This window comes from Eleginops maclovinus, chromosome 12, assembly GCF_036324505.1.
Source record: "Eleginops maclovinus isolate JMC-PN-2008 ecotype Puerto Natales chromosome 12, JC_Emac_rtc_rv5, whole genome shotgun sequence".
Lineage (NCBI taxonomy): Eukaryota > Metazoa > Chordata > Actinopteri > Perciformes > Eleginopidae > Eleginops > Eleginops maclovinus.
In genome coordinates this window covers 6,035,991-6,061,950 of record NC_086360.1, presented here as the reverse complement: position 1 = coordinate 6,061,950, position 25,960 = coordinate 6,035,991, and the positions used below count along the sequence as shown (strand labels likewise).

The window sequence follows — 25,960 nt, the reverse complement described above, 5'->3', positions numbered from 1 at the left end:
TAGTGAGCATTCCGGCCCGGCAGAGCACATCTTTTACCTTCAGGCAGGAGAGCAGTATGACAGGGAGGCTGAGAGGATGGTGTTCCGATCTTGAGATCAAGCAGAAAAGTTGCACCGTCTCAATACCCACAGAGTCTTCCTACGGGTGAGTGCAACATCTTATTGATTAATATCACTTTTTGCTTCAAAATGTGTGTTTCTGGCTGCAGCTTCATAGGATATTTAATATTAAACACTTGTCCTTGTTTCTGCCTTGGTGTCGATGTACATTCTACATGAATTGTCTCCATTACCTTATGTTATTCTTTTATCCAAGTACTTGTTTTACACACGATCTACATCTAGAAGTAGATTTATTTAAAGTAAAATTACTTGCACTTCAGTGAAATCCATTACTCTTTCCATCCCTGCCTCTACAAAGACTTTGCAATAGGATTGGCTGAGTCAGCCATCTTTTTAAATGTGTACTAAAACATGTTTAACATCACCTATTCTGAATGTATTTATTTTTATTTATTTTTTATTTGAGTTATTTCACTCAAATCTCCTATGTATTCATTTTTACGAAAAGGACAACGTTTACTTATTAATTTCTATTAGCGAATTGAGCTAATTAGCAATAAGTGGAAACACCTGTGGGTGTGGAGGGCCTCAGCTACTTGCTACTTGCTAAACTAAGGAGTTTGAACATTGTCAACGCTGGTTAGAGAGCTCCCCCTTGTGTTAAAATCACAGACGGCATTAAAGTTGGCTATACAAGTTCGGGGTTAAATAATTCATCAACACAAGGTGGAATTATTACTCTTTCTCGCTGTTTTGCTAAGTCGTTAGCTAGGCTAGGTTGTGAACACCTTTTGCAGGCATGTGTGTAGCCTACCTGCTGCTGTAAAATGTTGATGTCAAATACGTGCAACTCGAAATGAGAAAGGGGAGCTTTCTTCATATTTTTAACCTGTTAAAATGTTTTATATTTTTGTGTCAGCAACATCTAGACACCTAAACCGTTGGTATTACTGCCGCCCCAAGGTTATGTATTTTCTACTCGCTGTCACACACCCTTGACGGAAGAAAAGTCTTACATGTACATGGAGGAAATCAAAGAAACAAAACATTCAGCAGGGATTTTAAGTATAGTCACACATTTATTTACTTCTCTTACAATTGTTTTTGTAGTATCTTCATGTGAAAAGATTTTAATCAACACAGTTTTGACAGTACAGACATAACAGAGAGCATATTTTCTTTATGTTTGAGTTTGCCTTCCTGCAAAAGTCTCCGAGAATTGTACAAAATGTAAACGAAAATAATGTGAAAAGCTTTTATTCTGCCACACTCTACATTCAGTAATTGTCAAGTGCAGGTAAACTATTTCATTCAATTTACTGCAGACAATTTCCCATGAATATTTGGGTATTCCCTGATGAATCGTATATAGTCTATATATAGACTTTAATATTTAGCTATTATATTAAAAATATAAATAATTTTCCTCCCAGTTTCCGGAAACAAATTAGGAATGAAGAAATAAATATTTAAAGTAATATTGAAACCATGAAAGTGCATTGCTAGAATGTCAAGGGAATGCACTTGAATGTAAACGGTTTAAGATTAATACAACTTAATTCAATAATGTGTATTTAGGTCTTAAATGAATGTTCAGTGAAACTTCAATTTGACAATATTTCTAAGCAAACATTAAAGGCAAAAAGAGGTAGGCTATATAAAGTTATATTATTTTTCTTGATTTCTTTTTTCTTTGAGTCTTAAAACAAACAATATATTGTTATTCTTACAACAAAACATATTTACATTGACTGGAATGCTTATATTGTTATTGAATGTCATTGAAAAGAACTATTTAAATGTGACCACTATAAACACATAAGAGGATCTTTGTAGATTAAGCATTGCACTCCTACAACATTATTGTACTTGATTGGATTTTGTAATGCTAGTAGCAGCTAATTTAGGTCGCTATCCTACAGTGGCCAACAGCCGTAATACTTCAATCAGGAAAAATGGGCTGCACTCAAAGAAGTGATGCTTCGGTCCCAGCTGTGTGCATCTTTTAGTGTCCCTGTTTCTGTTGTGATTTGAGCTTCTTGCAGCGTTTTGTATTTGCATCACGTCTTTCATGCAGCTCTTCTAGTTAAGCTGTGCAGGTTTTATCAAGTTGGTGAAGATGTTTCTTCATTTACAATTATTTTGGCACTTGCATCGCTTTTGAAACTGCAGCGCATCTCTCCTCATGAAAATGTTTTGGGCCATGTTAGCGCATCTGCACCTGTCGGCCACCGTACTAGCTTCTTGTCACAATGATATATTAGCTGTCCAAACCATGAAAACCATAACTAAAAGTACACTAAATTGTTGGAATGGGGGTCTCCATATTCTTTTGTTCATATTATCCACCTGTGGATTAACGAATGTTCTTAAATTAAAAACACATGAATAAAGTCGTCATTAAAAATGATTAAAACGGTTGAACACCAAGAACCTGACTTAGTTTAAATACTTTTTGGATAATGGCAGCATGTTGCATTTTCCTTTTCAACTCAAGTATGTCAGGCTGTGCTTTAACTGACAACATGGGAGTGGCACCTCTTTATGGTTATGATTGGCTGATGCCCTCAGCTTGCACAGTGGTGGTTTTGGACCCGCCGTTAGTGTGTGTGGACTGTAAGCGTTCCGGGAGAAGGACCTCTACGGTAAAGCTGATTCTTTTGGCCTGGAAGATGCTGTAAGTGTTGTCAAATCTCAGGACATCTGGGAAAGAAAAAAGATAACCGTAAATGTACTTTACTCTCCTCTAATGAACACACATTGTAAAGCGTTCTGAGCACCGGTGATTGTAGAGAAGTTACTCACAGACTCCCGGGCGTTCACAGGTCAGTGATCCGTCTTCGGGCACTAGGTGGGCGTTGTAACGCTGGCTGGCCACCACTTCCTCCATCTGAGCTGCCTTCTTCTTTTCGCCCTTTTTAGCCTTCACAAACACCCCAAAACCAATGTCTGCACCTTCACTGGCAAACTGCCATCTGTGGAGAAGAGAAAAAAAGGTTCTCCTGAACACTGCTTTGACTTTTTCTCAGAATTGATTCATTACAAAAATACAAAAGCACAACCATTGAAAGCACCTACAAAAAAAAAAAGAAGTCATTTATTTTTCATAGACTAGGCCTGGCATTACCACAACACAAAGAAAATAGATATGCATGAATCTGTTAAGCTTTGTGATTGTGCTAGTCTCACTGTGATAAGAACTATAGGGTGGAAAAGGGTGACTTTAAGAAGAAAACATTATTGAATTTGTTGGGAAGCGCTTAAAATAACTAACTTCAAGAGTTAAACAAACTGAAATTGATCATTGAAAATGTTTCTTATTCTACTCGTTTATATTGTAATTATGCCTTTTAATAATTACCCTGAATACAGCTTCATTAAAATAACAATGTTAACACTAAAATATGCAGCATTTTTCATCATGAGATCATGAATTCAGGTCTTATTACGCTTAATCATCCTTACATATCTTAAAGATATAGCTATCAATACAACTTAACTTATTTAAATGTAACACCATTGTTTTGGGTAAAACGTTATAGATGCTATGTGAGCAACAATTTAGTGGTCTTGTCATTTCTTTGCACTGACACATTTTTTAGAACTTAAGATCACAAAAAGCAACTGGTTTGGTCAAACTAAAACTCAAAGATGTTCAATTAACAATGATATTATACGGATATGCAGCGACTACACAAATGCTTAAAACTGTATTCTGTGAATATTAGTTTAACAATAAATACATGAGTAAATCCAGTCATTCCCTCAGCTCTAAAAGACTGAACACCACTGCTGCCACTGTGAGAGAGCGTGTTGCGTGCAGCTGACCTGAGAACGCAGCCTGGGAACAGTATCTCATAGTCCAGCTGCTGGGAGGAGCCTCGGCTGACGGTGGTACATTGCTCGTATTCCATCTTAACATGGTCCCGCACGTAGTAGGAGGGGGGGACAGGGCTCACATGGTGGATCTGCAACCAACACCGTGTACAAACCGTTAGTCGGGGGTCAAAAAGTTGATTATAATAAATGTTAAAAAACTGCAGGAAGGAGAAATGAAGAAAAATAGAAAGCCATCACTTACTTTGAGACATGTTCTGAATGCTTGTTATTTTATAAGATTTTGCACAAAAAAACCCTCTTTTTAACTGTTTATTCACATAAATATCAAACTAACCAACTGTGCTCCCAGTAATACACTACACCGTGCAGTACTGGGGACCACCCAACAGAGGGCAGAGATGTCATCAGTGTGATGATTTAAAACCAGAGTGACAGATACTGTTTATATTTAGATGTCAGACACAGCTAAGTTATTATAAGGGAAGTCAAACTCCTCACAAACCACACAAGAAAAGATGCAAAAAGAAAATAATTACTAAAAGAACATAAACACCCGCAATTTCATATAGTCCATTATACAGCTAAACATCACTGGGCATCTACTGATTTTAAATTCTTTACAGTGCAGAGATTTCACTAAACCCCTACGAGGTTAAGCGTGAGGAAAAACATACTATACAAGATGCGTAAGGCTTGATAGTAGTTTTGAAGAAGCAATATTATACGTCTATAGTGGCCTTTGTGCTGCACATCACTGCAATTTAAAATCAGACAGGATCCTCCCATGATATAAACAGAAAATGTAGACAATGAGTCCTGAATATGGAGAAAAAAGCACACTGACGATGACACTGATTCATGTTTCACCACCATTATCCAAAAGTTATCATTACATCAAATCTCCAAACAAGTTGTACAATATAAATGTATTTATTCAGGCCCATAATTGATGCCCTACTCTTAAAGGAACAACTCATCATTTTGGAAATGTACACAAATATGCACTTAGCTTAGCATTGAAGCTAGGAAAAAGGGTAAAAGAACTAACCTGGCTCCTGCCAACAAAAAGTGGAACTTGATTAATTGTGTTTGAGGGACATGTGGGACTACTTTTGCAGCCAGGTGCTGTGACCTCCTTGAATCACTTCCAGTCTAGCAGACTCCCAAAACTTCCAGTCTTTGTGCTAGGCTAGTTTTCTAATGGCTTTAGCTTCATATTTACTGACGGTTTACAAACATGTGTGATCTACTAATCCAACTCATGGTAAGAAAGCGAATGAGAGCATTTCCCAAAATGTCAAACTGTTCCTTTTATTATGATGACTCCAGTTCCTACGACCAAACTAATATAATACAGAGTAAAGTCAAAGACACAGCTAGCTAAAGGAGGTTTAAAAGGGGTTGAAAAAGAAAACACTCCCAGGCTGAGCATGTTAATTCCTTGAATCTTGAATGCAGCCGTAATGACTTTCTCTCTTCCTGTTCCTCATCTCTCCACGGGACAATTATTTATCTACGGAAACGGTGACAAACGCACGGTCAGTTTTCTCCTCTAAAGCGATGTCTACAAGTGCAACTACCCAAGCTGCAGTTCTCTGCACGTGTCGCTCAATACTACATCCCTCGTGCTGAGGGCTTTTACCATTTCTATGCAGCGAGGCGGGTGCGGCGTGGGTGAAGTGGGAGTTCATTATTTTATTACAACTAATCTCATCTGCAATTTCCTGTGCAGAAAACCAATGGTTCAATGCAACTGGAAACTTTATTAATTCTGTCAGTCCAGTAAAGTCCTTGTCTTGTAATTGACCGGCTGTGATCTAACTGGCTTATTCATGTGTAACAGGAGCCTCGCCAGTGTTAACATTTTATAGGGACCGTCTGATCCTCTGTTCAGTTTGGCCTGTTTGGAGCCTGAACATGGCGTTTCATTATCCAGAACATTTCATGTGCATAGCAAGCATGCTAGCCAGACATTCCCTGACTAAAGCAAAGCTGTAAGCTGCCAAACTACATGAGCACATGATCCAAACATGTGGGGAAAAAACATCAAGGCAGGAAAACTGTCTATTTTTTTCTTTTTAAAGAGGACATATTATGCTCACTTTCAGGTTCATAATTGTATATTATGACATGTCTCCATGCTTTAATGTTCAAAAAGCTCTTTATTGTTCTCATACTGCCTGTGCTGCAGCACCTCTTTTCACCCTCTGTCTGAAACCAGAGCCCAGTCTGCTCTGATTGGTTAGCTGGCTGGCTCTGTTGTGATTAACCAACTGCTTAGCAAATTATAGGAAATGTCCCGCCCCTTAATATTTCCCATACAATGGCAGGGGGGGAGTGTGTGGGAGAGAGAAAACTCACTTAAGGATTTGAGCCTTTGCAGACCATTTACATGCACAAAAACCTTTACAACACCTACCAGGAAAGAGAAAACCCCAATAAGCATAATAAGGCCCCTTTAAATAAAACCTATGATGTTTTAGATAACCATTAAACCAAAAACATAATAAAACCACTATAGTGCAAAGTTATTTTAAACGACAGAATTCAAGTCAAGCAACTGAATCTAGCTCATTTCTTAGTAATGGATTACAACTGTCAGAAAATGTCCAATTTTGTTTTACTAACTTGAGGAAAATTAAACAACAGAAAATAGATGTTTTTTTTCAATACATCAGAGATCACCGGAGTTCCCATAGTAATGGAAGAACTTCCTGTTAACTTGTGAAACAAAGTGAGCTGTGAGAACCAACAGCACCCTTACGTGTGCATTGTAGGCTGCTGATTCACAGACTCACCATGGTGCGACAGCGAGGATCTCCATCAGGATCCGTCAGTTTACCCCCGTATATCACCGGCAGCTCCTCTGCATCTATGTACTTCATTAAAACCTCCTGCCAGTTAGCTGTAGGAACAACGGTCATTTCATCAGAAATAAGTTAGGTCGAAGGGTTTCGATTTGGAAAATATTCTCTAGAATATCACGTTTTTTCTTACCCCCGAGGACATTGATCTTTTGTCTTGTGTTCTCACTCAGAAAATGCTTTACAAGGTTGTAAGCTACAGGAAAGAGTTTAGGAGCTGCAAGAGAAAAAAATCAAGTGTTTACTAAATGTTCACTAGTGATAATAGAAACTCTGGCTCCCCAAAAACGGGGAACAATGATTTAAAAAAGATGAATAAGGAAACGCAGGTGGAATCAATTAATCGAGTAAAGGCCAAGTACCTTTAATGACAAAAAGCCTTTTCAAGCCTTCTGGGTAGTTGGCTTCAAACATCTGGAGGATCTGGTGACACACAGAAACATATACTTTATTCATAAATGTTTGACCAAACCTACACTTCTCATATAGGTTTTGTGAGGTCTACATCTCCACTGTAAGGGCATCTCTCCATACCTCTGTATATGTTTCTATAGCAGGCTTCCATAAGTGTTTCAGACCCAGACCTTCTACATCGTAGATCATGGTGATTGACTCAACGTTCCTCCCAAGCTGGGGACAGAAAGACAGGGAATTAAATTGGTGGAACTATACAATAACGTAGAAAACAATAAAAGTGTGACCGGTAGCACCGGTTCTCTGTTCTCTAACCTTCTGCGACTGCAGGTCACATTCCTGCTGCAGGACCTCGCAGTCTCTGATCTTGGACTTGATGAAGTCTTGCTTTGATGCAGACAGGAACAGGCCTTTAGGATCCACAGGGCCGATGACATCATACCAGACGGGACTGCCTTCCCTGTCGTGACCACACATCCCTCCGGACAGATACTTCTCTATCACCTGCAAACAGCATTCATTAATGGTTCCATCAGTTGTGTACTGTAATATAGAAAGCATCAGCTGCCAGGCTGCCACTGGCTCTGGGTTGACAGTAGGGCATCCACTATAGCAAACATCAAGACTGGTACTTAATGACTTCATTTATTATGTTTGTTGCATTATAGATATTGAAATATTGCGGTTAAGTCAGACCCAGACAACACTGCATGTGCAGTTTTGAGTTTTTTTCCTTGTACGCTGCAACAACTGTTAACAGATGTATAATTTGTGGCATTGGGTTTGAGAAATAAAATGTTTTTGATCAATGATTGTTGTTTTGCTGTGTGGTGAAAAGTTCAGCTACCTCTCAACATCCCCAACAAAAGTGCAAAGTGATTCAACTGACATTTGATAAAACAAACAAAAAACAAGAGGACATTTTACTGGGAGTCTTGGCAGGCAAAGTATCCCTGCATCCTTAAGCTGGACAGAAAAGTCTACTGCAAAGCATGTACAACATACTTTCTTAAAAGTAATATGACGTGGTATCTTAGATACTTAAAAGTAAGTTGATTAAAACAAAATTCAGTTTTGGCATCCAAAGGCTGATGAGTTAGTGTTGAGCCGTTATAAGATGGGGGTTTGTAATGTCTAGTTATTACCTCTGGTGGACGCCAGTCGGTGATTATTGCGTCTACTTTCATCTGTTTCCTGAACTCCAAATGCTGGAAGAAAAGACAGGTGCATATTAGATTTAAGTACATTAAAGTGAGGCTGTTGTTTTCTTCCTGATGACAGACTGCTGGTACAGTGGCAGATTGGCCTGAACACAATGTGGTGATTTAGGTGGCTTAGGATGTTACAGACAGCAGGTGATGCCAAACCTGAGCTGTCAGCAGGAAGGGGATCAGTGAGGTACCGGTGTACTGTACATGTCAACACATGCCTGAAACCTCTAACAATCCATCAAAGGGGACAAAATATTTGTTTGAAATAGGCAAATTATCGAATTATTTATGTCCATATTTTTAAGAAGAACCCGATCATTTTGATTACTGGGGCAAGAAATTCAAAAGGATACCAGAACAAAGTGGGGAAGTTCTGATGGAGTGTTAGTTAGTCATGGTTTATACAAAGATCGTAGCTACAGTTACACCGATTGGTTCTGTAATCTCATTAGATATGTGTACAAGGCATACCTATGCTGGGAGACACCGCAGTCAACTGTAAAACTGGCTAACAATAAGCCTCATGCTAATGAAGAAAAGTGACTAGCAAAATGTTAAGCACTAGCCACTGCTTATGTTAGCTTCTCTTATGTTTGCCTACCATGTGCTTTGGGTCATTGGTAGATAAGTGTTATTGAAAAGTAGATCACTCGCAAAAGTACTTTAATCTTAAACATGGATATATTTAAAGCGTGTTGTTAAGACCCAACACACTTTGTTTCTAGGTATTGTATATTATCATAACTTTATCAAAGAAATATGTGATCTGCTGCCCCCCAGTGGACACAACCTGCAGCTTTAAAGAAGTGGCTGTAAATCTTATTATTTGTCTTCAATCCCTTTCATCTCATTTTTACCTCATCAGGCTGCAGTGCTGCAGCTAAGCCTTATCACATGGCCCGTCTAATCTGCAGCCCCTCCTCAGCTGACGGCACGTCTGTGGTGCTGCTAACTGCACTTTCACACACAAGTCAGTCACTCAAAGAGATAATGGACGCACCTTTGCTTTCAATTTAGAACCAGATTTTTATTGCATTACTGTACTGTTATCTGTCCTGTCCTGCTCAACAGAGAAGCTGAACTTGTTACCTTTCGCAGCATGGCCTCAGACTTCTGCACATTGAAGTTTCTGGCTGAAAAATAAAAAATAATATTATTTGAATATGATCACACATTGCTTGACCTTGTATTTACATCTTGTAAAAAAAAAAAGGAAACACTTAAATATCCTCAACAAATACGAGCAGGATTTGGATTTTGTGATACCATCACTTCCTGTATTGTTTCTGGTTTATCTAAATCCTGTTTCAAAGTTGTATAACCAAAATAATCGGGTTGTTTGGAAACCACTAGTTGACTTATACAAGAGTTCCTCAAAAGTGTCTCCATAATTCCTACACAGTCCATAAATGGCAAAAGGGGAATTTTAGGGGCATGGGACATTTTTGGAAGTGGTAAAAATACCAAGAATCAAACCCTCTTTTAAACTGTATAATTTCCATTAATACCCTCTGGGAATTAACTTGCATAACATCCAAACTACCGCCTCGACTCTAACGTAGATAAACAGCTGTGTCAGTGTGACTGATCCAGAATAGTCTTAATGCTCCATGTAAGGTGATTAGCCCTGCAGCTTAAAGTCTGCTGGAGCAGCACAACAGCGCTGTGGAAGTGACACATACTCCAACAGTGGATTATACTAACTATAATGCTCCAATCTGCCACCTTAACCAGGACATAGTGACTTCCAGTTACAAAAGCACAGCAGGTTACAGGCTGGGTAGTATTTTGAGTCGGTAATAAGGATTATTCTGATAACTTCATCTTGAAATGCTTATTAGAAGGAATAGCCCTGTATAAAAAATAGTGCATTTAAATGCTCCTGGGACTTTTAAGAGCTGGGAAGTTGATTTTCCAACTTTGGTGTGTTCATCAGCTTTTAATGGGGAAATAACATGTACGTAACAAGTGAAGAGCGTAACGTTGATATCTTTTTCAGAGTTGATGTTCTGACTTGAGGGGGACGTATATTCATTTTTCCCAGTTGCCAAATAATTGTTCTGATTATTCCTACAACATATGAATGCAGCACAATGTTTAAGCAAGACAAAGAATATTATGCTCATTTTCAGGTTCATATTTGTATTTTGTCTCCATGCTTTAATGTTCAAAAAGCTCTTTATGTTTCTCATACTGCCTGTGCTGCAGCTCCTCTTTTCACCCTCTGTCTGAAACCAGAGCCCATTCCGCTCTGATTGGTTAGCTGGCTGGCTCTGTTATAATTGGTGAAATTGTTACAGATGTCGCGACCATTAGCTTATCACGTACAATGTTTTGGAGCTAATAGAAGTGCAATTGTTATGTAGTCATGTCAATATGTTACAGAAGTAAACAAAGGAGTCCAATGGAGGCGTTTCAGGCAGGGGGAGGAGTGTGTTGGACTTGGGGATTTTAGCCTTTGCAGACCATTTATATGCACAAAAACCTATATCACACACTACAGAGGGTTAGGGAAAAGCATAATAGGGCCCCTTCAACTACAGTGAAACAAAACACCTCCATGATACTTTCATGTCATTTTATATCTTGTCTTTGCCTTACAAGCATACAGCACACTGTTCCCAAAAAGTTGAGGCAGGACCCACCACCCAGGACAGAAAGACACATTATCATTTAGATAATGGACCAACAAAAATGAGTGCAGGTGCAGGTCTCTGAAACGTTATCTTTAGCTTTGATAAAGGTTCATATTGCTGCCAGTATGATGAAGAAGCAAAGTCAGCATATTATCTGATAACATTTAACAATACAACCAATATCTCTTCCACCAGGTTCAATCCAACATGAAGGGACAGAGCGTTTTCTGACCATGTTGTGGTTAAATCATCACCCTGGCGGCCCGAGATTTAGACTTTTTGATAACTTTTGATAATAAGTATTATTCTTGGCTCGAAGGAAACAGCAAATACCCCTACATGTCTATAACATTGTTCAGTCAGTCAAAAAATATACATGTCACATTGATGTGGAAATACAACTCTCTTGTGACTAAACCCAACTTTTTTTAATAAAAAGCTGCTGTTTGCTAAGTTCTTTCACTAAATTTAGGTCAATTTGTTCTGCAGTTTTTCCAGAACAGAATGAATTGGTGTCATGTACACCGGCTTATTGTCCTTTTATCTGTTAAGGCGGAGCTCCTCAGAGATAAATACAGTATACGCCCAATTGGAGTGAATCATCTGAGAACAGGCTTAAAAAGCAAGTAAGTTATCCTGAGAAAGAGGAGAAGGGTCTTTCATTGGAAGACAGAAACAGGTTATCGGTGCATCTATCCCACAGTCAGTTGCTGGTATTTCCATTATTTCACCCACAACATCCGAAGAAATATGAAACCTGGACACATGAACGTGTGGCGCTACGCCCTGTACCTCAGGGCATATAGCTTGTAAACTGTGATGTTCGTACACTTAATAACTGGTTTCCTTTTCTCTACGGCCAGCCTAGAGCTTACCTGAAATCAGTTCTTAAAACCTTCTGCTCTTGCTGTTTTAAAAGCACTTATTTGACAGTCAATAGAGAGGAAATCCCTCTTTTAAACACAAAAACTATATAACACATTACAGGAACACCCCGCAAAAGCATAGTAGGGCCTCTTTAACTATGTATATAAGAATCAGTTCAGACAGTTGAACCAGGGCCCAATAATGGTTGTGATCTAGATAATTATGAGGTCAATCGTTAGAGCTCACTGAGCCACCTCAGGCTTTTTCCTTTAAATCAATAGCCAAACTGATTAGATTAGATTTTGATTAGATTCAACGATATTGTCATTTCACAACTAAATACAGTTTGCATCCAACCAGGAAGCATAAAGAGTAGATAATGTGGGAAACATCTCGACATTCATCTTGAAAGTGAAATGACTTCTGAATCATTCAGAGCTAACATTGGCCATTGTCCATGTTTCTAGCTGTGATGTAAGGTTTAATTGAAGAAAACTATTTGCCTCCACTTCCACTGCGCTCTTGTTATGAAATCCTTTCATAAGGAATCCTCTAGGGAACAAAAACCCACAAGAGCACAGCAGAGTGTCTCCTTGTTGTCCATCGTAGTGCTTCTTTAATGCGATTAGCTCTGGATTAGCCTGAGACACAGACTGCTAGTCCTCTCCTGCAGAACTAATCACAACAAGGCCTCCTTTATCTATTGCTGACCACTTCCTCTAGAGACTGAACACATCAACTGCAACGGGGCTTCGGGTGGAAAACCGTTTGGGATGGATGTGGCTTAGACTAATTATTTTACATATATTTTTTTAAATATTTCCCAGCAGCTTATACAAAAAATGTCTACCTATGCGAACAAGTTCAGTTTTTCTGTTCAGTTTTTTGTGTAAATGTGTCAAGATTAACGTTCATGGCCAGTACAGTGAAGATAATAACGTTGTTACAAGCAGTAGCAAAAAGACTGCAAAGTGACTAGAACATGACCATACACATTTAAACACATATATAAAGTCAAGCAACATAAACTAGGCATGCGTGGGATACTGTTTATTTTTACAATCACTTTAATGACCAGCCGTTTGTTATTATGGACCGTTTTGAAGGTTTGAACGTTTTTGCTCTTTTTTTTTTTATAGCAGGCGTAATCAGGACGAGGGCTCACAAGTAAGATCAGAATGAAACATAGGTTGGTAAAATGTGCCAGTAGAAAACAACAATTCTCCCACAATATGATTGCAACAAGTAGTCAGACTAGCTTCGGTGGCCATGCTATCACCACCCATGTGATACCAGAGAAACTTTAATAACGGTGTAATGATGCCAAACAGTGTCAACTCAAACTGAAGAAACTGAGAGACAGTGAATTACTGCTTTCCAGCAGTCGCTGAGAGCTGACAGCATTCCTCTCCTGGAGTAGGCAAACCCGGCTGAACCACATTACCGTTAACCACTGCACTCTGGAGAAGAGTATACAGTTGGAAAAGTCGTGCTTCAATTTCATCTGGCTTTGTAAGAATACCAACATTAGCATTGACCCAACACATTCCGCCATGTTGGTGTTGCCGAGAAAATCAGTGACGTAAACGGTGGCACTACTTGGGCTATGGGCAGTAGAAAACCAAACCAGTATGCACGTTAAACCTCACACAAACCAAACCAGCACCAGCACAGAACAAGAACATAACAGATTTTCATTGGAAAAGGGGTATCAGAGTGCCCTAGTTCCTATTGATATAATGAATTCAATAAATGGGACCTGAGGCACATGATTAGCAGCAAATCCATAGATAGATTAACCAATTAAAAATGATGAGGTAATGAGCTTGTTATCGACTGTACCTTTATAGTTTTGGCCCTGTTAGCTGCAAGTCTGATGATGCTGACTGACCCTGCATAGCAATCTCACTTTTAGTTTAAGGGTAATTGACATGTCCACTCAGGACGCAATCAAGTGCAAAATCATTTTAGAACTAGCTTTAAGGCTTACAGCAAGACCTGCCGATACTCAACCTAGCCATGGAAAATAATCTGTGTGTCTGGTAAATACTTCTTGCATTTAAAAAAAAAGGGACTTTCTCTGATTTGTTTAAAACCGCTGCTGACAGGGCAGGCTTGGTTCTTCATCTGTGGAGCATCAGGCTTGCAAACCATGTGAGTGTCTTTCTCAACCCCTTGCAAATCAAGTGTTTAGAGTGTTTTGCAATATATCCTTTCACGTAATAAACCACAGCTACTTCTGCTTTTTGCATAAGCACAACGGCACCGACAGATTATCCGTGTGAACGCATGCAAATGAATGTAGGCAAATGGGCCCGTGCTTTACCTTAAAGCAAAGGGATAATAGGGTTAAGGGTATAGGTGTTCCTGTAGGTGAAAGCTGTGGTCATGGGAAAAGCAGCAGGTGCCTCATGTTTGTCCACTCACCTCTGAGCCAGCGTAACAGGAAGTGATCATGCTGTGCAGGAAGTTGAGGCAGAATATCTTGTATCCTCTCTCGAAACTGAAGCCAGAGGAAGGAGAGAAGAAGAGCAAAATGATGGACACAATTTGCAAATGGAACACAAAGAGGATTCAGCATTAGGAAGGGAAATGTTTAACCCTATACATACAGTTGTAATGACACTGAAAGTAAAAGAATACAGTGCTTATTTTTCCAGATAAGTATGTTTTATTTCCTAAGGCTGCTGAAATGTGTGACGGTGATGAATCACTTTACACACTTTGAGAGCAAGAGTGAGAAATGTCCCTCAAGGGATGCCTGTCAACATGTTTTTTGCACAGGAAGAAAAACTGTTAAGTCAACCCATTTAGGTTTCAACTCTGTACATGACCATTTCAGCTTTCACGTATTTACATGTCCTGTGTTTTTCCAGGGGACCTGTAAGACTTCTTTCTATACAAATTGGTTAAAGGGGCCCTATTAAGCTCATTTTCACCTTTCAAATATTACAGTTTGGGAAGCTGCTACCAGTTACATTTTCTCTGAAAAAAATACTATTATTCCAAAGCCATAGGCATTCATGTGCAGCTATAACAGCCTTATCTCTTCTGGTTGTAGACTTTCCACTACATGTGCAGGTTGAGACAAGGAGCATTAGTGAGTTGCTGTGAGACAACAACTGAGTCTCAGTCAACATTTGAATTCATCCTATAAGTGCTGGATAGGTCAGGACAAGTTCAGTCAGGTGCACAGGGGCATTGTCAGGCTGAAACAGGAAAGGGTTTAAAAAAAACTGTAGCCAAAGTTTTATATATATATTGTGTTATGTAGATGTACAGTTTACAGACGCTCCCATAAAAAGTTTATAAAAAGGTTTCTATATTGTAATGCAGTAGTGGACAAATAAATAAAATCATTATGAAAAACTGAGACAGTGATGATGCATAAATGATGTTCCTAACCTAAAATTATAATGAAGATGGCATGGAAAAGGAGTACAACTAAATAGGTTAATGTAACACTGTCCTTTGCTGCATTAGTTAAGAGTTGTAGCGCATTACAAAAATACAGAGATGCATAGCAACAAAGGTCATCGTTTAAAAAAATCAACAATAAATTGATTCATTGCTTTCTCTGTAGTATGTAGCAATATTTGTTGTCCTTTGAATAACTTCAAAAGTGAAATGCCAATATATGAATGGTTCAAATCACTTAAGGAATTGCTATAGTACTGAATGTAGGTTTTGTTTGTAGGTAAAGAAGACTTCAAATTTAATTTTGAGAACCTTTGAGAATAAAATGTTCCCCTCTCTTTTTAAAAAAGGGTTTATTATTAACTAATCTCTTCATTAATGGCCAATACCACAAATGTGAAAGCTGCAACATTAAATGAATTCCTCAATTGACTAAGAAACATATTCGATTAATTTATTGATCTAATAATTAATCATTTCTAAGTGGAATTTAGACCATATTGTGGTTCCAGATGTAAGAATGTGATCTTTTTTATTAATAGAAAATACATTTCTTGGGGGTTCGGACCTTGTGGGAGGAAACAGCTTTGGAATAAATGTTAGCTGCAGTCTGAAAACAGCTTTAACTTGTTCTTTAAAATGGCTTTTATCTCAATTATGACTAAAACGCATTAGTAAGAGGTTCACTAACCAAGAAGAAAAACGAATAACGAATGGTTATTAGACACACGTTTTTAACCAGTCAGATTATATAACATTCGTAATGGGATTCCTAGAAAGCGTATTCAGGTAAGTGCATCTACTAGAGTCTAAAGCACAATTAGTATGTGTATCATTATTAAAATAAACGTACCTGCTCCAGTGCTTCAGCCTGTTTAGGACTCAGGTCTCCGACTCTTCCGCTCATGTTTGAGACCAGATGATACAACACGGATACTGACCGAGCTCCCCAAAGTCAGATAAACAGCGCAGTCACCTTTAGCCGGGGCAGGCGGGTCTCTGTATTAGACGCCTCCCAGATGATGTTCAGTCGCTTCCCAGTTACAATATCCTCTTCTCTTCGCTGTCAGGAATCTGCACGTGAGAAAGACAGCCAAATGATGAACACAATTGTAAACACGACATACGCAACGCCCGTCAGAAATGCGGTCCAACCGACTGACTCTGCCAAAGATAGGGATAGGACAGGAGCGTTACTCGTGTAGGAAAGGAGGAACCAGTAGAGAGGAGAGGCCACGCCCACTGTCCACAATAGCCTTTCCAAGCTATGTGAAAAGATAACAACTAAGAGTAAATACTATTAAAAGTTCCATGGGGTATTTACTGCTGTAAAGGTTGTCAAATAACAGAAACGTGTTGTTTTAACCGAGATTTCTTTTTTAATGTTTTTAGTTGGGGATATGCTAAATATCCACAGTTTGTAGTAAAGAGCTGAGAGATAGTTGATGTATTGTTTACTATCAGAGGTGTAGTAACTACATACATTTACTCAAGTACAATTCTGAGGTTCTTATACTTTACTTGAGTATTTCTATTTTCTGCTACATACTTACTGTACTTCTACTCCACTACACTACAATTCAGAGGTAAATGGTGTACTCCACTACATTTATTTTGTTCCCTTGAGTTACTTTACAGATCTGGATTAATGATGGTAAATATAATCCGCCCTTAAATCACACTTTAGTTCACCTGGAGTAAATTCAGCAGCTACCCTGCAGTATACAAAGCCATTCAAACTAGCTGCACCTTTACCAGCTCTGAGAACACTTTAATGATCAATAATTATAAAACATATCAGAGATATTATTCTGAAATGGACCAATCAAACAATGACTACTTTTACTTTCGGTACTTTGAGTACATTTTGAAGCTGATACTTTTGCTCTTTTTCTTGAGTAACATTTTGATTGAAGGACTTTCACTTGTAACGAGTATTTCCTACACTCTGGTACTTCTACTTGAACTCAAGTACGGATCCCACCTCCGTTTACTATGTATCAACGCAATGAGATGCATTACCAGTTTGTTGTTTGTGTCTGGATTGGGTTGTGATTGCGAATATTATTAAAAATAAACTACTCCTAACCCTTGATAATAACATGTGTATATATGATGTTACCAATACGCAGTTAAATGCATAACATTACCAAACATAATATTACAATAATGCATGACTGTATATTTAACTCGGTACTGAATATATACAGTTACATGTATTTCCCCTATTACAAGAAGGGATGTCAAAAACACTAAGGGATTTGTATATACAACTGTTACTGCTGTTGACATGAACGTCCTGTTACTTATTGTTTGTATTAACTCTTCCAACTGACAAACATGCAAGATGCTTTTATTGTGAAACCCTACAGATATGCCCTGTCACAGAGTACAAAGCCATTATCAAAAAGACACTAGCCACTTGTATTTAAGCTCCACCACTTGTACTTAACAAAGTTAAGAGGTAATAACTATAATATTACCTTATTGATATACATTGCGTATCTGTATTTGTTTTACTGTGACAGGAGAGCCGAGTCGCTGAACTACAGTTAATATAAAACAGATGTAATTAGCATAGCGATCACATGTCGAGCACCTATGCACTGAATTCTTATATACATCCGCTAAGTTATCTGTAACTGCCTCAGCGCAAGTAAATACAATGGATACTTACACATTTATATTCATGCTCAGATCACTCGTGATGCCAGATATTACACCTCACAACCGGGGTGCGTGACTTTACCAAATCTGAAGCACATCCCTCTTAAGTGTGTTATCAGCACATTTTAGCACATTGAGGAAATTGTGAAGACACTATCGAGTAGTTCATCTACAATTAGAGATAATACACGATCTTTGGTGTTCCCCGAAAGTATTGCACGTGCACATACATCATGAAGTTCCAAGATGTTTCTTTTTGTTTGTTTCAATTATTTAGTTGTTCCCATCAGTAACTACCGCTAATTGTTGTAATACTGGGCGTCAAAATATTGCCACACTGCGTTGGTGCAAAATGAAACAAGTACGGGTTGCTTAGTTGTTCTTGTTTTAAACTAAGAGCTGAATTGCTCAAAAATGTTGCACTTTAACAGTAAATACCAAGCGCTCATTGAAATAATAGAGGAAATATATTCATACAGTCTCTAAAGTTTAACACACACCGCCCCAATTTTAGCATGTCTGGACCGTGGCTTTATATCAAAGAGGGAAGTATGGGGCAGTACTCTCGTCGCTATGTTCTTCTCTGGTAGCAGAAAGCGAAAGGTAAAAAGAAAACTGTAACAGTGAATCGTCATATATTTGTATTCAACGTAATGTGTTAGACAGTAAGCGTATTCATTTAGATATTGGATTCCTGGTAATGCCCACAACTGTGGTACCTACCTACCTATGTGTATACAAGATGATAATCCTCCTGCTTCTTCCGGTCGGGGCCGGAAGCTGCTTGTGGTTGTTTACATTCTTTGAGTGGTCCAGCTAGCTAATTGGCGAATAGGATAGATGGCAGCTTCTCGCAAATGACGAGTGACAGTTGATCAGGTTTTTATATTTATTCACGCTTTCATTCTTTTTTTTCCTCTTTGTTGTCGTTCGGGTCATGGCTTTAGCTCGGTGCTGGTGCTGTTTTGGGGTAATGCTACCGCTCGTCCTGCTGCGGTGGCCGGGGCTGCTGGTCGCGGCGGAGCAGGTCGCTCTGGTGGAGGTTTACCTGGAGCAGCGGCCCGGTGTCAGCGCTGTGCTCCAAGGGGAGGTGGTGGAGTCCGGCAGGGAAAGCAGCAGGAGCTCCGAGCACCAGGACGAGGACCAAGAAGAGCTGGAGGGAGAGCTGGTCCTGGTGAGTCGCTCAGAAGGGAGTAAATCATGGTAAAAATTGCATGGCTGTACTGTTGCATTCGGGGAGATGTGTAATTTTTCCAAAATAGCATTAGTGATGCCACTAATCTTAATAATAAAAACGTCAAAACGTTAGAAAAATATGATATTCGAGAAAAAGAATTGACCCAATTAGTTTAAACCTGTACATAACCTTTATTAAAACATTTCCACATTCATTTTGAACATTTCTCTGCATTTAAAAGTCATGATTTTCTTTATGAACTAACATGGAACGTGGAATATTTAGTTATTATTACTTAGAAATTGTCTCAAACGAATGTCAGCAGTATCCAACCGGTATTCTTCATAGTTAATTTACTGAATGTAAGTGGGATTGTTTGAAATGAAGGTCACAAATATATATGAAAAGTAAAGTGGTTGCCTCCTTGAACAACCACTCGAGGAGTTCCTTTGTGAAACAGCTTCCAGTACAAATGTTTAGCCTTCTTACTGTCCTAAGGTTCAGAATGAGGAGACACAGGTGAACGGAGGAAAAGATGAGGACGACACCAAAGAGCAGGAGCTGTGGATAGGGGTGGTGCCTGTAGAGATAGATGAAAACAAAGCTTCCACTGGGAACCAAGAGTCCTTCGCTGATGCAATGGTCAACAGAGTAAGAAGTTTCAATTTAATCTTAGTCTTTTGCTTTTTTTTTCTCACATTGGTACTGATTTATATGACAAAATTAACATATACTGTCTCCGTTAAAGATGAAGCGAGCATTGGTCCTCGGAGCATCTGCCCTGATCATTCTCGCTCTCAACCAAAACACAGTCAGTGAGGTAAATCTCCACAAACTCTACCACCAGCTGTTTTCTCAATGTCTTCCATTATACAGTTCTAAAACCCTGTCATTGACATACTTTGGAGACGCTTACTGTTATTATTTTGTGTGTATCTATTAGTGCTCAAGCAACTTTGGAAGTTTCACACCAGAAAAACACTGAATTGCAGGCGCCATATTAAGAAGAGATTATGGATTATACCATGTCATATTACAGTTCTCTAAAATCTGCCTTGTCTGTTGCAGATGGATCTGTCCCAGGTGTTGTCCAAGCCCATTATTGTGATCCAGACATCTGAAAATGTCACCAAGCTGATCGGAGCTCTACTGAGGTACAGAACAGCATACCATTTATTTATAACATGATCTGCTCACACGGCAACAGACATTTTCACATACGTACCTTTAAAATGCTTTGTCATTCATATAAGTTATCTCTCTCTCTCTCTCGCTCTCTCTCTCTCTCTCTCTCTGCTCTCTCTAAAGGGGTCTTCAAGCCACAGCAAAAATCACATACAAGACGATCCTGCAGGACAACCTGGTGAGCCCCCACTCTGTCAGCTGACTGTGTGTTTCTCAGTGTTTAGCACCCTCCAGTGGTGAGTGAGCAGGTGAAAGGCTGACAGTGAGCTGCATGCTGCTGTGTGTCCGGGCAGGGAGCCACGCTCACGCTGTGGTCCAGCTGCGGCCGATCGAGAGGAGGTCGCTACGGAGAGTGGCAGGGGGTCATCTGCACGGGGGAGACCAACTCTCAAGTCCAGGTGGGGGAGCCGCACAAATACAGACTTGTTTTCACTCCTGTAGGAGACATTATACACATTAAAGTCTATTTAAAGGGCTTTGGAGAACTTCTGCATGTGTTAAAAAATAAAAGAAAGCAACAGGATGAAACACATTAGCATAAATTGTGACACATTTAAGGTGACATTTTTCAAAGCTTCCATTTTTTGTTAGAGCAAACATCTTAACCGGGCATTGCACTGGACTTTAAGATTCACGGTAGATATATATACCAACATTGGAAGAGATGTATAGCTATGTAAAATGTATAGAATACAATAAACAATATAAAGAATAAATCACAAATAAAATATACGGAGAGGATTGTGTGGACCCAGTAGTAGAGGGGAAATCCTGACCTCCGTTTCTATGAAGCAGCTGGCTCTGTATCACACGTTGCAGCTTGTTAATGACCTTTTTAATTCATATAAATACTCAGTGTTGTCAACATAAATACATGCAGGCAGCATGATGGTCCAATATGTGGTCAGATAGCTGCCCCATTATTATATTTGACCACAGTGAAAATGTTGTTCAAGTCCCGATTGAACCCCAAGCGTTGGGACCCCCAATGCATGTGTCGGTCCTGTCTCTTTATAGGTGTGTTTACCCTTTGTGTGTAATAGTAAATAACAACAGAATGAAGAACTTAATCTCCTCAGGGATTATAAAGCGATCTTAATCTCATATAAATGTTTACAATGCAACTGTAGAAAAACGTTGTCTCTACTCTAAACAATTAGCATTTCTCTGCTCTTCTATATATCCGGAGGCGTTTTCCGTGCTTCAGACTGCTAAATGAATGAAGTGTCAGTGATCCAGATGAAGTACTGCTCTCCTCCCCCTCCCCCTCCTACCTGTAGAAGTACCTGCAACAGCTGTGGGACACGGTCCTCCTGGTGGCTCTGATCATCAGCACCGGGGTCATCGTTCAGGCCCGCTGGCAGCACCAGGACCAGCAGCTCAACGACGACCTGGAGGTACGGATCATATGAGTACCGCTCCGTCTCTACAGACAGACCCTGGGCCGCTCTGTGCGGCTGTCAGTTACCTACAATATGGAGGCCCTTTAGTTTAAATATTGGAACTTCTTGCTTTTTTTATATTTCTACTCCACTACAATCGTGAGGCAAACACTTTTAACTCCACTATATTTATAACATAGCTGAGTTCAACACATTTAATCAACAATTGAATTACTGTTCACAAGCTACACATATTTCTTTGATAGTTCAACCTTCATCAGCTGCAACATTAAGGTGATCTTTGATACAATTTGTATCACTGCTGGTTATACTTTTGGTAGTTTGAGTGTTTTAATGCGGATACTTTAACGCACTTTATACTTTTACTCTAAATGAATAGTGCATGACCTTTACACATCAAACTGTATTTCCTTGTCTTGTACTAGATAGACTACACATTCCGCCATTACTGAAAAAGAAATGCAGAATTATTGGTTGGACCTTAAGGGTTACATTTACTGAATGTTTGATTATTTTACTGTGACTAACCTTTTATTTTTATCCACGTCATCTCCAAGGCTCAGTATTTACATTTGCTTCTTTATTTACCTGGTTTAAAAACAGGGGACAAAGTGTATTATCTTCTTTTGTTTCCAAAGAATAAAACATTGAATGCAGTACAATGTATAATAATGCAGTTCAGTTCAACAATGGGACACGATGTTTGTTGGAATTTAAAGAAATACTTAGTGCTTGAAGCTTGAAGGGGTCCTATTGTGCTGTATGGGGGTATCCCTGTCCTGTAGTGTGTTATATACGTTATTCCCCCTTCATGAAATAGCTCAATTGGACTCCTTTGATTACTTCCATAATATAGTGACATCACTATTCTATTGGCTAGTGCCCCAACACATTGTGTTTTATAAGTTAAGGGGCGGGACATCCCTAAGTGTTTGACAAATCACAACAGAGCCGACCAGCTAACCAATCAGAGCAGACTGGGCTCTGGTTTCAGACAGAGGGTGAAAGGAGGTGCTGCAGCACAGGCAGTATGAGAAAAATAAAGAGCTTTTTGATCATTAAAGCTTGGAGACATGCCACAGGAGAGACACTGAATACAAAAATGAGCCTGACTTGTGCGTAGTTTGTCCTCTTGAAACACTTTACCCACAGAATGATCAGTTGTAAAAAAAAAGGACTCGCCTAGTGTGAGCTTGAATTCTGTTTAAATCTGTGACCAGACTCTCTCACAACTCTAGTCTTATGCTCAATATTTCCCCACACATGCACTTTTGCTCAAGCTTTAATCATCCATCCTGCACTTCTTCTATAAAGACGTGTTGTGTGATGTTCTGCTGCGCTGTGTTCGTCAGCTCTTTCCTAAACAGGACGTCCTGAAGAGAATGTCGTCCCTGAAGACCAAGACGTATCTCCAGCCCAAACCCTGGTGCGACCCGTCCCAGTCTGTGGAGGCGGACAACTGTGCCGTGTGTCTGGAGCCGTTCAACAACAACCAGGTGAGACCACGGGGGCGGGGGGGGGGGACTTTCAAGGACTCAAAGTTTCTGAGGGACACAGACTATGTGCAGCGGTGTGTGATGAGCTGTCTCTGTGTCTCCTGTCCATGTCTCAGTGTCTGCGGGTGCTGCCCTGTCTGCACGAGTACCACAGAGAGTGTGTGGACCCCTGGCTGCTGCTGCACCACACCTGTCCCCTGTGCAAACGCAGCATCCTCTGTGAGTCTGATGTTTCACAGCTGCAGGTTTTTAAGGAACTCCTCCACTCCTCCTGCCCTTCCTCAGCATCAGAACAGTGGCCCCTACGCTCAGCTGTGGATCTTTTAAGGGCCCATGCTATTCATTATTACCACTTTTTAAGACATACTATTCTATGGCAGTTTCATTAGAGCATTTTATTACCCTCTGTACTATTCTACAAATGACTTTAACATACTGTAGATTAACTATTTATAGAATACTACACTCAACATGTATTTTTGGGCATTTATTACGTTAACATTCTTATTGCAATGACTATTTGTGACACTTTTATAGCGTATTATACTATGATTTCTTTGTTTTATACTATACTACTATATGTTGTTTTTATCTTGTTCCTGACTTTTTTTAAACATTTGAACCAAACCGTTTTTATTAGATTTTCAACATCATATACAATTTTAAACATATTGTGTTTCTTTGTAATATCTTCACCATCCCATACGTGAACTTTATTCGACACATGTAGTTTTGACTTGAAATGTTATACTATGTTGTTTTTTCAGATAGTTACGACATATTATGACACTTCCTTTAGAAACTATACTCTGGTGGTTTTGCTGAGATTTTCTAACATAGGTACTGTACTTGTTGTTTTCTCAGATCTTTTTGACCCGACATACTTTTTTTATAATAATCTAATTAATTGACTTACTGTTTAAATTCTAACCCTCTCTTCTCTAAACCTCTGCAGGCAGTGTCCGCAGAGACAGTTAACGGTTATTCCGCCTCCATGGCCGCTGCCACAGCAGCAGCTCTGGGAACCACGCCTCTTCCTCAGTGACACTCAAGTAGCTGTTTTTTTCTCTCCAAACCTTGCCACTTCCTCCTTCAAGCAATGGATTGTGGGACATAAAGACTCAACAGCAGTTTGCTGCTATCTGGACTGTGGAGGGGTCGGATTCTGACATCTTTCCTCAGCATGGGTGCAGTCAGGAAGAAAAACAGACAGTAGTGTTAACACAATAATAGGAAGTACTGTTGTGTGTAAACAGTACCACTTCCTGGGATCATGTTACTGTATATTTGTGGGAATATCTGTCTGTGTTTGTGATCTACAGCAGTGCAGATAATGTGCTCTTGACACACAAACCACTTCTGCTGTGTTTCTGCAGACAGCAGAGCAACAAGACATCTGTCGATGAAATGCTTCATGGGTTAAGCAGGGACGCATCGATGGACCGTGTTAATGTTCTCTTTAGGTCCAAATGATGTCAACAACCAACATATTTAATGAGTGTAAATGTGATGTTATCTAGTGTCAAAACGTCGCTTCTAAATAATGAGGTTGTGTAGCAGATGTGGAAAAATGGGTTTGCACTTGTCCTTATGCCTTATGACTGAAGTGCAGCAGACCTCAAACGCAATCCTTAATGATACTCTTACTTTTAGTGATGATTAAAAACGTTATTTTAACGTTATGTATCTGCTATTATGCTTTTCAGACAGTTTGCGTTAAGAAGTCATTAACAGTTTAGGTCTGAGGGTCAAACAGGTCACTGTCTCTCATCTCATACATGAGGAAAGAGGAGTCCATGTTTAACACAGCTAGCCTGTACGCTAAATCAAAGCTACATTTGAGTTTGATGAAGTCGTAAACACGTTGTACTGTAAAAGAAAGTAAACCACTCAAACGCGAAGGATTAGTCTTATATTATTTATTTTAGATTATTGGTTTTTACAATGTCAACTTCAAATAGCCTCTGTACGGCACGTGCTTCCATAACATCCTGATGATCTTCTTACGCTGTATTATTTTGAAGGCTGGACAACAGTGGTCTGTAGATGTTTGCACTTGAACGTTACACGCAGCCAGCTTTGACACGCTGCTGACCCAGGATGAGTATTCAGAGCAGCACTGATGTCCAGACTTCCATAGGTCAGTGATTGTTCCTCCAGCTACAGAAGAGAGACCCTCCCTAACCCTGGATGCTCCTCCTTTTATTCCTATGTTCTCTTTATTCTATGATGATGTCAAAGGACCTTCAATCGCTCACTCTGGATCTTAATGATAAATGATTTGTTACTTGGCAAAAATAAACGTCTTGTTCTTTGTCCTCAGTCTCTGGCTCACACTCAGGACTTTGGCTTTAGTGAGTCCGTGTTGGCCGGGCACAAAAGTATCGTAGACACTCTGAAGTGCGGTTTTGAAAATTATTTTTTAAATACTCTAATATTTAATATTTCTGACTTTTTCATCAAACTATACTTTATTGTTTTGTCTCATATTTTCAACTAAATCTATATTTTTTCTGATAGGTTCCAAATACAATACTATGTTTTTTTTTTAACATTATCTAAAAGAAATAGACACATTCTATCCATCAGTCATTTTGCTGATATTTTGGACAAACTATGCTATGTCATTTATGGCTGAACAGATGATAATGTCGCTCAGTTTTCTTAAAGAATAACTGATCATTAATTTCAGCCCTACAGTAACGGAGCAGCCGTGCTGA

The 25,960-nt window shown here is 39.3% G+C and overlaps 2 protein-coding genes and 1 long non-coding RNA gene across 4 annotated transcripts; 1 reads left to right on the top strand and 2 right to left on the bottom strand.

Annotated features, from left to right (window-relative positions):
• Positions 1–1,122: 1,122 nt before the first annotated feature.
• Positions 1,123–18,725, bottom strand: LOC134873125 (SEC14-like protein 2). Of its 2 annotated transcripts, none has more exons than XM_063896551.1 (13): positions 18,707–18,725; positions 16,166–16,386; positions 14,323–14,398; positions 9,482–9,525; positions 8,327–8,389; positions 7,497–7,685; positions 7,302–7,397; positions 7,130–7,190; positions 6,901–6,984; positions 6,702–6,808; positions 3,892–4,031; positions 2,869–3,038; positions 1,123–2,766 (listed from the first exon to the last, which is right to left on the bottom strand). In XM_063896551.1, exons 2-13 carry the CDS (start codon positions 16,217–16,219, stop codon positions 2,612–2,614), a joined length of 1,239 nt encoding a protein of 412 aa, XP_063752621.1. In that variant the 5' UTR covers positions 16,220–16,386; positions 18,707–18,725; the 3' UTR covers positions 1,123–2,611. The 2 variants fall into 2 exon arrangements, with proteins under 2 accessions (XP_063752621.1, XP_063752620.1); XM_063896550.1 differs by lacking the exon at positions 18,707–18,725 and adding an exon at positions 17,990–18,136.
• A 33-nt stretch (positions 18,726–18,758) lies between these two features.
• rnf215 (ring finger protein 215) lies at positions 18,759–25,709 on the top strand. The gene is made up of 10 exons (XM_063896549.1): positions 18,759–19,153; positions 19,655–19,807; positions 19,905–19,976; positions 20,225–20,310; positions 20,465–20,519; positions 20,635–20,739; positions 21,622–21,738; positions 23,097–23,240; positions 23,357–23,459; positions 24,196–25,709. Exons 1-10 carry the CDS (start codon positions 18,917–18,919, stop codon positions 24,216–24,218), a joined length of 1,095 nt encoding a protein of 364 aa, XP_063752619.1. The 5' UTR covers positions 18,759–18,916; the 3' UTR covers positions 24,219–25,709.
• LOC134873124 (uncharacterized) lies at positions 21,615–24,263 on the bottom strand. Its single transcript, XR_010166912.1, has 3 exons — positions 24,157–24,263; positions 22,273–22,332; positions 21,615–21,732 (listed from the first exon to the last, which is right to left on the bottom strand). It is a non-coding gene; the product is annotated as an uncharacterized LOC134873124 (long non-coding RNA).
• Positions 25,710–25,960: the final 251 nt, after the last annotated feature.

What these genes read in the sequence shown, in the direction of transcription:
- rnf215 (XM_063896549.1), top strand. Translation starts at nt 18,917, where the DNA reads ATGGCTTTAGCTCGGTGCTGGTGCTGTTTTGGGGTAATGCTACCGCTC. An exon ending in CTGATGCAATGGTCAACAGA is followed by an intron (nt 19,808 to 19,904) that starts GTAAGAAGTTTC and finishes TCTCCGTTAAAG; the next exon opens with ATGAAGCGAGCATTGGTCCT. An exon ending in GTGCAAACGCAGCATCCTCT is followed by an intron (nt 23,460 to 24,195) that starts GTGAGTCTGATG and finishes AAACCTCTGCAG; the next exon opens with GCAGTGTCCGCAGAGACAGT.
- LOC134873125 (XM_063896551.1), bottom strand. Translation starts at nt 16,219, where the DNA reads ATGAGCGGAAGAGTCGGAGACCTGAGTCCTAAACAGGCTGAAGCACTG. An exon ending in CTATAGAAACATATACAGAG is followed by an intron (nt 7,191 to 7,301) that starts GTATGGAGAGAT and finishes GTGTGTCACCAG; the next exon opens with ATCCTCCAGATGTTTGAAGC. An exon ending in CTGTGAACGCCCGGGAGTCT is followed by an intron (nt 2,767 to 2,868) that starts GTGAGTAACTTC and finishes TTTCTTTCCCAG; the next exon opens with ATGTCCTGAGATTTGACAAC.